The 13,291-nt window shown below is 38.5% G+C and overlaps 1 protein-coding gene across 1 annotated transcript in view; it reads left to right on the top strand.

Annotated features, from left to right (window-relative positions):
* Positions 1 to 1,967: 1,967 nt before the first annotated feature.
* Positions 1,968 to 13,291, top strand: part of COL14A1 (collagen type XIV alpha 1 chain) — a gene marked incomplete at both ends in the record, with an annotated part of 124,761 nt that continues 113,437 nt past the window's right edge. Inside the window, 4 exons of the mRNA XM_082015593.1 lie at positions 1,968 to 2,055; positions 7,727 to 7,843; positions 8,954 to 9,097; positions 12,496 to 12,582. Of these exons, the coding sequence (XP_081871719.1) occupies positions 1,968 to 2,055; positions 7,727 to 7,843; positions 8,954 to 9,097; positions 12,496 to 12,582 (436 nt within the window). The remainder of the gene's footprint in view (positions 2,056 to 7,726; positions 7,844 to 8,953; positions 9,098 to 12,495; positions 12,583 to 13,291) is intronic.

The following is a 13,291-nucleotide window of genomic DNA, read 5'->3' as shown; positions in this document are numbered from 1 at the left end:
CTTAACTGTCTTAGTTTTTCCTATTGCCTGTCACTAGGCAACCTGTCTGCTGACTGTGCTGACTCAGCTGGATCCAGTCCTTGGGTGTTTGACTCTGTGTTCATGTAGTAGGAAGCCTGGGCACTTTGCTCAGGTTTCTCAGTTTTGTCTGGAGGACGTTTTCTAAGACAGTTTTTGGTGCACATTTTTGTTATTGGATCTAGCTATTTGCCCGTGTCTTGAGAGGTTTATACTGTGAGGGATGGATTCACAATATATATTTAAGTGGTGTGAAATTTGTTGATAATTTGGCTAAAATTTGGATAACTTCCTGTGGGGATGGAATTCACAACGATTAATCGCCGTATATGTTTCTAGGTGGCATATCGAGCATTCATGACTGGGATTTGCAGCAGTAGACCTACCAAGTTCTGGGGTAACTATGGCAAATTGTACATAGTGGGAGAGAGAAGGAGATGTAGGTCTTATCTTCTTATCTGTTTCATAATGGTTGAGGTATTTCAGTCTGCCTTTCATATTTTTACATAGCGATTGAACAACTTGCTTCAGAATACAATGAAAACATGGAAGGCAAATTCAGTGATGGTATATTGGGAATATTAGAGAAAATGACACAGGAGGCAAATGGGCGAGACCTGCAAAACAAATACATGAACGAAAATTTACCAAAGCAAACTTTCAAATGCTGACTCTTTGTTGACAGCAACAAATCTACTATTAATCATCTTAATTTAATTCTCCTGTAAAATACTAACAGGAGAGGGCAGCAAAAATTCTTCTTCCTAACCCTGAAAATCTACTAAAACTAGTGTAGTAGAGTTGAGTGATAGATAAACATTTATAAGCATGATGTTACGAACATGTTGATATATCTTGAGAGGTGCTTCTATATCTGTTGAATAACTGCACTGGAAGGTGTTAAAGACCAAGTTCAGATAATGAAATTTGTACTGTTCTTAACCTAGCTTCTGTGGAGAGATAAATTACCCCTCTGGAACTTGTTTTTTGGCACCAGCATTGCTTCTTGTTACCTAACTGGTTTACCTAGGACTACCTTGAGTGCTCATACAGTGCTGCAACTCTAAAGTGTTGATGTTTCTGACAGATTAGGTTGCAGTAAATATTTTTGACCATGGCATTACCTACAAATAGAATTAGTGCTTACTCAGCTGATACCCTACATGCTTTCAGAGCTGTGTCTGCTTTAGTGACTCTAAGTGCCAGGTATAGTACAACAGAGAGCACAGAATATGTTAAATAAGATAGAAAAAGGAAAAACAGAGTAGGCTGTAGAGCATAGTGAGAAGAGGACTTGTGTTTCCTGAGAACAAAGTTCTGCCTTTTTTGACAACTGATGTGCAAAATGGCTCAGTTGAACTGATGAATTATTATTTCACTGGAGTTATTAAGTATACGCATTTGTTATTTTGGGGTAGACTTGCAGGACAGTTCTCATTTTTTTTTTTAATTCAGAATCCTGAAATACATAGTTTAACATCCCATTCTGGATGCTTTCTGGATATAAAGTAGATAACAGTTTTAGTCCTACTTTGTTATTGAGAGCTTCAGAGTTCTCTTGACAAGTGCTTGTAATGCTGGGTTGTATAGAGATACCCCTTTTACCTTGTTATGCATAGCAAACTACTTACTTCCAATACTCATGTATGCTTAGCAAAATATATAAATCTTCTCTTTACATGGGCTCAATTTTCAGAACTGTTGCGTGGCCCAAATGGGGTTCTTTGTCTCTTTCAGGTAAAATATGGTTTGGTTATAAAACTGCTGTTAGACTGAAGTCTTGGCTCCACTGATGTCTATGGCAAATTCCTAATTTTTTTTAATGGAATCCAGATTTTGCCCACACTTTTCATTAAAGTGGATGCCTTATCTTTGCAGGTTTAATGAATCTTTTTTTTGGTCTATGTGTTTTCAGACCTGCTGATACTGTGTGTATTGAGGGGAAGAAGATGCTTTGTCGGTATGAGATACAGAGCTGTTTCCTCCTGGCATTTTTAGCTGTCACAGCTTTCTTCATCAGTGATGCCCAGAGCCAAGGTAAGTCACGAATAAGAAGATGGAGTTTTTCACTCTGATGTGCAGAAATAGACTTTTGTATTCCAAATGCAAGCGTTACTTCCCTTTTAGTAGGAAGTGGATCAGTACTACTGAAATGAAGCAGGAGTTTTGCTGCTGATCTTGGGGCCGGGAGCGGGTAGAACTACGTATTCATGTGTGCTCTTTGAACCTAGTATCTCAAATAGCATAAACCTTTTTGCAACTTCAGGTGCTTCAAAGTTAGTTATATGGAACATTTTTTTTAAACTCTTATTTACATGAAAGTACTGATCAAAAATTGCTGTGACTGTCCTCTACATAACCAAGTAAGTTTGAAAGACCAACTATGATATTAAGCTTGTATGGAATATGTACTTTTTTCTTTGTTGGAACAGTAGCTGTTGTAACACGTCATTCAGTATTGCATAGGACTGTTAAATGTCACATACTTCCTCTGCACCTTCTTTTTTTTCCAAATGTCCTTTGTGGGTGTTAAAAGAACTGCTGAGATTGTTAGGCTTAAATACTTGTTGGACTGCATTGGCAGTGGTTTGACTTCTAGAGGAAATTTATCCTATTGCTTGGGGAAGAAGGAAGGAAGAATGCCAATGAGTTTTTATGATTTCTAAAGAAAGACGTTTCTCTCAACTTCATATTTATGTAATCCCTTTGATATGAGACTGCATAGGCATAACTGGGAGCAGAATTTGACCTGGGGGTCTTTTAAAGTGTCTTGCATAATGCATTATTCATGAGCACATTCAGAGACTGGTGGCAACCTGAGGCTTTCCAATTTCTGGTAAATGCAAGTAGCAGCGCTGTCCAGTCAGCATGGCACTCGGGTGCTGGGGAAGCATACCATCTTGGATGTTTGGGAATCTGTGAGTGTTTTACAAGCCTCTCCTAGAACTTAGGAACACGTGTAAGCAGTAATATTTAATGTGGGTGATGTGAGGTGAATGAAGAAATACATGTTCCCAATGTTCAACGCATCAATTCTGGTCAGAAACGAGGTCCGGAATGTTTGTGACTTAATGAGACAATAAAGCAAAGCATATGGTTAGTCCTCTCTCTGTGTATTTCAATCCTAATACATATGGTTAAGATTTGCAAAACAGGATTGGGGATTGAGATCCATCTCCAGAAAGTTTTGTAAAATTCCTTTAGCTTGGAAAACCATACTCTTCCGCCCACTCTATTTTTTTTTTTTTTAACTTCGATTTAATCGGTCATATGTAAGGGAGAAAACTCTCAAACTATTAATACAATGAAATGAAGGTCAGAGAGTTTTTTTTTCCACAATCATCACACCAGCAGAAGCTGTAGTTGGTGTACTAGATGAATAAAGAACAATACTTCCCTTGTTCTTATACTCTTTCAGCAAGCATCAGCTGCTGAATACTATCAGCAGTATGATACTAAGCTAAGTGGGCTATTGCCTTGGCCCAAAATGACTGGTATGTTATTGAATGAGGTGATATGAAGTCTCTATTCCATGTTTGCAGAATAAAAATATTTCTTCTACACTGAAAGTAATAAGATGTTTCTCAAATCCTTTCTTTTCTCAAGGTTGCCACCCTTATCAGTATACTCTTCATGCAGCTGGCTGAGTATTTACAATTTAATACAGCATTGACAGTATATTTGTCTGTTTTAAGAAACTGTACGCTCTGCCAAGGTGTAGGAAGAGCTGGCATTAGTTCCAGCTTCTGTTTCTTTCCTTTGGCAAAGATGCTCAGGTAAAGGTGTATAATGTGACTTCTTGGAAAGGAGAATATGTTTGGGAGACTGAAGTCAACATGCCTGAAGCTACAACTTATTCCTTCAACTGACGAATTATCTGTGTTGACCTACATGGTTTTATCTCATTTATTGCCTGAACGCCTTATAAACCACATAGTGCCATTCAGTTTTTACTCAAACAATTATTCTTTCATCACTGCTGTTTATTCCTCATTCAGCATAATGTCACTTAAACAGCAGCAACAAAAAAATCCAGATTTTGTCTACTTATGTTCTTCTACGGTACACAAAAATAGTGTTGGGCAAGAAAAATACTTCAGAATTTTCCATTTATTCATAAAGTAACTTGCTTGAAGAATTTTCCTTCTGTATTTAAAGATGGAAACTTTTTGTTGTGTAGCAATAATTTCCATGTGTTACTACTGTAATTGCAGTGCATTTAACTTGTTCAATTCTTATGACAAAAGTAAACTGGAAGCCACAAGGTTTAGTTAGTAACCAGTCTTAGAGTATTGGACGTCTTAGAGAGCCGCACATATGCAATTTATGGTATTTTTCCTTTCCATTAAGGTGCTGAATAGTTCAAAACGCTCTTTCCCTAGTTGTCCACCAGAGTCATGTATTTGGAGTGCTAATTTATCAAGTGGCATAAACCAAAGCCTTGAACTTGTCTGTAGTTTTCTTTTGGGTGACTGCTCTAATGTTGCTGACGGCCATTCACTTATGCATTCCTGTAAAACCACTTAACAAGCTCTAGCTACTGATTTTTATCAGTTAACTGACTCAGCTTGGATTAATTTTTTTCCCTTTCTGCAAGAAGTGAGATTTTGTTCCACAGACAATAAAGGTCCAAAGAAATAAAGATATCCTCTTCAGGTTGGTGAATGTGTAGTAATTCCCATCAATATTTTGTTGTCTGTTCAAGTGTTAGATTTTTAACTTCCGTAGCTATATGTACTTTTCTATGCCAGAACGTTAGTCTTTGCACAACTAAGACACAGTTGAGTATCTGTCTGGTGAATAATTCTGTTCTTCCTTACGGCTAATTGCTGCGTGGGAATGGCCATTCCCCTGCACTGCCACCTTTGATACAAAAAGTACCCAGTGAAAAATGACTAGTTATGTAAAGACTATTCTGGCACAACTTTTCTAGTCTTTCACATTGTAACTCTGTAGTAAACAGAAAAACTTTTGGTGATTGTGTCCTTCTTTGCTTGTAAGATCTGTGATTGTTTTTAGGGGCTCCCCAAATTTACCTGGTTTGGTGATGGCTAATAGCACTTAAGCCAGAACTATGCTTCTTTGTTAGAAGGTGCTTTCATAAACTGTTAAGTTGAAAGTAGGATGGAGTGAGATGACAGGGGAAGGAAGAAGATGGCAGAGAAAACAAACTCTGAAATTCTAAGACATGATTTTTTTTCAGTCCTTGGTGTTACTTTGTTGCTCTCTGCTCTGCCTTTTAATCCCCATACAAATTTAGCACTTAATCCTGGCAAAATGTGCAGCATTTTTACACTTGCATACTGTCATTGTTCAAAAGTTTTTGCTATTCCTTAGGCAAAATAAATAATAAAAGGAGTTGCATATGTTGCAAACTTCTAGATACGATTTGTCACTCTTAATTCATTCAGCCCCAACTCATTGTGATTTATGTATAGCTTAAAGAGAATTCTTGAGAATGAATTCAAAGCTGTAATCCATAACTACAGTCTACTTGGCTTCAAAACTTTGTTGCCATAGTCTCTGTCATTTTATTACAATTATAGCATGCTGAATGTTCTTGCAAAAACCTGCCCAGTAAAACATTTTGCAATATGAGGGCCAAATTTTCAAAGAACTGATTTTGTATTTGCAGCATTTGCTCTTGCTTGCAGCCTCTCTTTCTTTAAACTTCAGGGAGGTGACAGGCAGTCTGAAGACAAGGTCTGACAAGATTGTGCCCAGCGACTGGGGAAACGCACTGTTTGGGTGTAAGCCCAGTGCTGCAGATCAGAACAGTTTTGAGTGTGTGGAATTGGTGTGCTACCTGCTCTTTCTGTCCCCTCGCCTCTCTTCTTGAGCGTGTTCTCTGAAGTCTTTGAGAATGTGGAGGTGTTACTAAGCTCTTCTTGGTGCTTATGTACACTCTTTTCTGTGTTCTGGTGTTAAGTCCCTCAAGACAGAGAACTGCAGAACCTGCCTTTGGTCTGGCAAAACTTTCACTTATGGGTTGAAAGGCTGGATGCAAGGGAATAAATCTCTTGGGTTAAACCTCCAGATTTCTAATTCTAAGACCCAAAACATTTTTAATGGTAGATGACATGAAAAAAACACCACCCCAAATCTCAAAAAACTACAGCCTGCCTCTTTTCTTCTTCTTTCTTCCCCCAAGCTGTTGGAAAAAGCACATAGGAAAAAGTAATCAGTTCAGGACAGGTCTTTGGCTGCTGCTAGTGCCAGAGCCGCACTAACTGTAGCAGGACAAATGGAGAGGCCAGAGACTGTTGGCTAGCACATTCTGCCTGTTGACTCAGATGCTCCATATGCCGTAATCCTTAAATCTCAGAAATATCATGAGAACTATTGGTTTGTTGTATCCAGTGGACCAACAAACTGTGGGCATGGACCTAGTCAATGAAGAGCTTTCTTGGGCCCTGGGGAAAAGAAATTGCCACTTCATTCCCTTCAGATAATTTACCTTGTTTCTTAGACTTACTAACAGAAACTTTAAGGGTGGCAGTGGCAGAGACACCAAGGGTTTGGAAAATGAAGGAGAAAGTTCAGAGGGCTGTGGAGGTAGTGCGAAGAGGAGGGGTAAGGTTCGTGGACGAATTTGTTAAGCTTTTCCAGGCCTTTCTCTTGCTCAGCCTCTGGGTAGCTTCCCTGGCTGCCTTTCCCTCTAGATCAGTTAGTTCTGTGAGCCAAACCCTATTGAAATGTAAGAAGATTTCCCCTTATTGGCAGCCTTGGATACCACAGGCTACACAGCTGGCAGCTCTGTTTCAGTTGCTTGCTGTGAAGGAGGGATGTGGCTCCCTGAAGCAGAACAAAAATGCTATGTAGAGTGTGGTCCAGCATCAGTGGAGCTTGCCTGAGTGGAGGGATGCAAAGCTTGTGAAAAACTAGTTCATGTGCATAGACGTGAAGTTACTGGCATTGTAGTAACAACGTAGGGTGGATTTTTCCATTTGTTCCTCTGTGCGTTGCTTCACTGAAATATCACTTCTTTCTCAATCATTTCATGCTTTTATTCATTTCACTTGCTGCTTCTATTTGAAACCTAGGTGATGGCACAATATAAATAGAAGCCAGATTTGTTTACAATCCAGATTGCCCCTGTCTAAATCTTGACTAGCCTGTGCATGCCTGCTAGTCTTGATGAGACCGAAGCAGTGCATGCAACTGGGCAAGTCTGTGTGCTACTTAGGCCAGGTTTGCAAATAGGGCAGCTAATGTTCCCTCTGCTTTTTGCATGCCTGTCTCCTCTTGGTTTATTGTGTCTTCACAAGGCTTTGAAAATTTGGCCCTGAGTGACCTTAAATGTGGGGAGATGCCCACGGGAATGCGAGGTAATACATATTGTCAGTGTAAGCAAGGAGAGCAATTTTAATTTCCATATATTAACAAAGAGCATTTTTATTACCAGCTTTGCCTGCTAAACTAGAGTCTTAACATCTAACACTGTATGTCCTTCTGTCCTCTGCTGTTAGGTTGTTAGTTTGTTTTTTATAAAGAGATAAATAAAAGGTATGTCTGAGGGAAGTAGTGCACCTGGGGATGTCATTTGACCAACTAATAAACTGATGTATGTGACATTTTGAATAACTTGCATCCTTTATCATTAAAATTTTGTGTTGTCTACCCATATGTGTTTATTTTTATGTTTGTTTAAAATCGGATGTTGTCTTTTATTTGAATTTTAAATGTTGTTTTCTTTCCCCACTTGCAGTGTCCCCACCAACAAGACTAAGATATAATGTAGTCAGTCCTGACAGTGTACAGATCTCTTGGAAAGCCCCCAAAGGGCAATTCACTGGATATAAGCTTCTTGTCACTCCAAGTTCAGGTAAAACAAAAGTCTGTATGTTCTCTTATAAGGTGAAAGGACTGTCGTCCGAAGGCTGAACGGCTTTTCAGAGGCTAGTGTCGTCCTTCAGGACTAAGGAACTGTCAGCAAGCTGTGAACAATGGAGTTATTGGCTGATCAACAGACAAGAGAAATTGATCGCACCAGAGGGTGGTCATAGGCATAGAATAAGGGATGTTTACTGAAGGTGGTAGAAGTGGGTGGATGTTATGGTAGTTATGCTTCATATGTAGTCCTTGGGAATTGCCACTGATCATCTGTCTTTACCTTTCTTCCAGTGGGGAGTAAGGAAGTCTAGGAAGTGTTTAAGGGAGAACATAGGAACCCTATTTCAGTCAAAGCTTTGGGGTAGGTCTCCCTGGGCCTTCTTCCATAGTGAGCTCCCCAGAAATGACCAGTCTTAAAAATAAAACAACAAAAACCAACAAACTTTTAGATTTTTTTTTGAATGAAAACTTGAAATGTAAAGATAGACAACAAAGTGGCTGTACACAGGCTACCTGTGTAGAGGTACTACTTCTGTACATATTTAAATTTAGATATATAGATACACTTTTAACATACAGCTAAAATACATATTTGTATACAATCTTTATGTACACATAGAAATGTTTAATATTTGTATTTATACATGAGAACTTCCTTGCCCAAAGGAAGTGGTCAAAGAGGGTATTCAGAGGTGATGTTGGTACGATGGGGTCAGAACTGGCAGCCAGTCACAGAGCAGTGTGGAAGTCTGTGGGTATCATGTTACCAAACTTGACAGCTTTTTGTCAAATGTTTGTTTTTTTCTTAATTAATAATTTTGCTGGACACCATGGGTATTCCATGAGGCCCAACTACAAACACTGACTAGTTGATCTTGGAGTGTTTCTATCTAAGAAAACTGATCCGTGTCTTTGGTCAGGCTGCCTGACCTCTTGCTTTTCTGGGATGCCCTCTGTCCTGGCTGTATAGATAGTCCCGAAAGTGGGAACTCTTGGGTCATTGTAGAGCTTGAGGTAGTTTTAAGTCATTACATTTACAGTGCTATAAGAAAAGCAAATAAAATTATGTATTTGTGGGCTTTTGTTGTCTCTTTTCTTACAGGTGGAAAAACCAATCAGTTAATTCTTCAGAACACTGCAACCAAAGCAATTATTCAAGGTCTTATTCCAGATCAAAACTATGCCCTTCAGATCATTGCATTCAGTGAAGACAAGGAGAGTAAGCCAGCACAAGGCCAGTTCAGAAGTATGTGTCTTTTTATGCCTGACATGCAGAATTTATCAGATATTTAATGTCACTTATGAAATTGTAACAAAGTCTGACACCAAGGGGAGCAATGGAAAAACAGTTTCTTCTGTGGTAGAAGGCTAATCAGAGCCACAGATTTTAACTGGTACCTAGAGAGCTGGAGTCCTGAGTTGATTCAGTCACTCTTGCACCCGAGGTTCTTTCTTTGGACTATCTTTGTTTCCATTGGTTTGGAATCTCTTTCCTCCCCATTATGAAATTAGCCAGTATCACGTGGAAAAGAATCTTCAGTGAGCAGAAACAAGAAGGGAAGTGCTATATTCTGATACTTAAAAATTTCCTTCCCTTTGTCCAACTTTTTATTAAAACATTCTTAACAGCTGTGCCAACTGGCAACTAGTTGCTAGTTCAATGATACTATGAAAGGCTAAATTCTTACTGGTCTTCAGCTGTCAAATATGTTTACATATTATGCTTAAGACTTTTTTTATCTGACCTACACATACTCTTAATGTCTATATCATAGTGATATATATGTCTTAGCTGATTTGTCTTGATCTGCATCTTAAGCAGTTCAGTTAAATATGATCAGTGGAGATTTGGTTGATAAAGACAAAAATGTGACAGTCTGGCAGTACAGTTGAAAGCCTACGGAGTTCCCTTGACACTGAATATTTCTCACTGTCATTGCTAATCCACCTTTCTCTTAGAACCAGCACAAGATAAAATATGCTGACTGCTTGATGTGGTGTGTGTCAAAGTTTTTCTAGCTTTTCATCACTGCAGCTGTGTGTTTACTACTTAAAGTTCTATCCTGGTTAGGAAACCCACAAAACCACAGATTACTTTAACATTAAAGAGCAGCCCACGGAAAGCTACACCAAATTCTATAATATTAGGTGTGGCTGTTTTTTAAACTACTTCTGTTCTTCAGGAAAAGTAGAGCTGGCAACTTGATTTAAGAATATGGGGGTTATAGTCTATTTAGTGTACTATTTCTTTGCTGCAGGTGAAAACATGTAGTGCTTAATGAGGCTGGGGTTTCATCTGATAATGTTGCCTTGCACGAGTAAAACCAGATATAGCATGTGTACAAATCCTTCTTTTTTGTTGTCATGTATTCTGTGTTTTTTTTCCCCTTCTCTGACAAGGGGTCACTAAGTCTTGAGATGAAAAAAGGTCAAACATAAATAAAGCTTTGAGAATATCCTCTGGTTTAGTGCATTGGAAGTATGTTTTTAATGCTGCTGAGTTGCAGCTGATGTACAAAGAGTTGTCAAGCCTACAATAAAATTTTATTCCTCTTTGTATAGCCAGGTATACTTTCTTACTCTAGTGCTGCTTGTAAGTTATTGTACACAGTATGTAATTAACAAGGATCACTGGGGAATTTTTTCCTTTTAAAATGCAGCTGTAAAAACATGCACTAGATAAGTTTTTTGCCTATGTAAATATGTGAGTAAAACTGGTGTCGTCTTGTCTGTTCTTCCTATGTGGTTAGAATTTTGACAGGTAGAAAAGACTTTTACAAATCCAGAAATCTCTGTCAGGACATGACCAACTTGTCTCCGATGAGCATTTTCAGACTTGTACTGTTTCAAGGAGCTCCTTACCTTGCTCTTAGCCTTTTCTCAAAGGAATGCTTTTAGAAGGTTAAGCAATAGCATGCTTTTTGACTGGTATTATTATGGTAATTTCACCTCTCATTTCAGTTGGAGACTTGTTTAGGTAAAGATTAAACTTGGACTTCTGAGTAAGACCTAGTGTCATCATGGCTTTATCTGTAACCCAGATAATAACAAAGATCTACCCTGGTAGAAGCTGACTCCTCAGCAAGCTTGTGGATCTGAATTTGCTTCTGAATCAGTTTCATAATGATTTGTTAAAGGTAGAGATGATGAACAGGTACACATGGTGTGCTAGTAAGGAGAGGAGTCAAAACTTCAGGTATTTTTTCACTGGTATTTCTACCTGGAGTGTGAGTTCCATAGGTTCTGCAGAGGGTTATCACACTGAGGAGATCACACTCAGGCTTTCCCCAGCTAGTTTTGCCAATTTTCTGGACTATGTTTCCAGTGCTGGATCTTGTCAGCGTGGGCTTAGGTGCTGATCTCACTGTATTTGGACTCTCCTGTGTGAGGAGAGTCACTTTTGAGAATCTTAATGATGATAGGATGGGGAAAGATTCATAAAAAGAATAAACCCAAAGGTGGGGAGGGAAAACCCAGTAACAGTCACTTGTTACTTAAGCCAACAACCAAGCCAACAATGGCTTGTTGTCTTCCTAAAACCTTAGGATGGTCCTGTGATTATATTCTGGATTGGAACTTAGAACACTCTTGGCTGTTTCAGATATTCTATATACTATTGGGTAAATTAGCGAAATCCATTTGACTTTCGTTCCATTTCTGTAAAACGGAATACTTGTGTTATCTATTTTATATCGTATGTTTCAAGAGACAGATAACCTTCTTGCACCCTCTCACAATGTTTTTTGAGTGATATAGCACAGAGAGACTCTGATCCTGACTAACACTCAATACCTGATTGGATGATTGTTGGTCATAATCCAGCTCTACAGAACCAAAAATTTTAATTGGAGTACTATTTTATTTTCTATGAAAGATATTCTCTGTTTCATTCTTTTAAGCCATTCCTGGCCATTGTAGACAACTGGGGTGTTGACACCAATTACCGTTGTAAGGAAATTCTGAAAGGATTTTCCCCCCACCACTATGGGACGTTAGCAATGATTTTGCCAGTATCTTTCAGACTGAGTAGAGTGATACTGGCTACTAATGTAGTATTAGGAATTGCTAATCGAGCTGGGTTCTGCTTGGCTGTTATGAGAGATTTGGGACATAAGGGAGGTGTCCCACCCACTTGCGGGACAGGAAACTGTTGAAGTCTGAGCTTTGGAGCAACTTTGCTCTCATGGGAGTGTTTGATGCCCTGAACACAGATTTGGGCATGGGATCTAAGCTGATTCTTTAAAGAGGATAATGTAACAGCTGGCTTGTGTGCTTTTGTGTTGAATGCCTTGGAGTGGAACTCTGCAATGCTGGACTTTTCCCAGCTAGCTTTGCCAATTTTCTGGACTATATTTCCAGTGCTGGATCTTGTCAGCGTGGGCTTAGGTGCTGATGTCACTGTATTTGGACTCTCCTGTATGAGAAGAGTCACTTTTGAGAACTTTAATGATGATAGGATGGGGAAAGATTCATAAAAAGAATAAACCCAAAGGTGGGGAGGGAAAACCCAGTAACAGTCACTTGTTACATAAGCATATTGCAAGATGTTGCGTGCAACTTATTTATCTGGAAGAAGAAAATTACTTGTTTCTGACTGCACTGTTTCTAGTTTGACTGATTATTTTCCCCTCTCTTACTTTTCAGTTAAAGATATAGAGAGAAGAAAAGAAACAAGTAAATCCAAGGTGAAGGATCCAGAAAAAACAAATGCGAGTAAACCAGCTCCAGAAGGTCAGATCATAACACATATGACTTGTGTGATATTCTGAAAATAATCAGCTTTTTTATTTAACTTGGCCATTGTATAGATTTTCTTTAAGTCAATACTTTAAATCTGTTTCTCAGGGTTAAGTTAAATAGAAGGAAAAAATCAGTGTTTTCAGGAATATTGGAGGGTTGCTACAACAGAGGTATTTCTTTTAGTTCTGTGTTATGCATTTTATACAGTAAGCAGTAAATACCACCATGAAGAGCATAAAAGCAGTCTTTAAACCTGCATTAAAAAAATTATATTGCCTGTATTTCCCCACTGGGTGCGCTTTGAGTAGTGAAAGAATCGTGTGCGTGTGTGTGTGTATATATATATAAAATAATAATTTCATATCACCTTGTCTGCAAGACAGACTTGCAGTATTAATTCTCACCTAAGGTCAAATTGGTATTCTTGTATAATTAGGCACATAATAATTTGATAACTCTGTCCTAAAGTAGGTCATATATATGAAAACATTTGAAATATTTTGAGGGGGAAAAAAGGGAGTTCATTTTGTCTGGTTGCAAGGAGCCAATCTTCTGGTGAAATGTGATATTACTTGTCATGAGAAGCCCATCTAGTATGGACAGTAAAATCTATTTCAAGCTTAATATATGTCTATTTCCTGTTATTCTAAAATTCAAATAGCTTTTTCCTTATGAAGTAACCCCAATAGTAATTATTCCC

Source organism: Phaethon aethereus, assembly GCF_964289735.1.
Source record: "Phaethon aethereus genome assembly, chromosome: 2".
Lineage (NCBI taxonomy): Eukaryota > Metazoa > Chordata > Aves > Phaethontiformes > Phaethontidae > Phaethon > Phaethon aethereus.
Note: the sequence above shows the minus strand (reverse complement) of the source record. Positions and strands in the feature narration are given on the sequence as shown.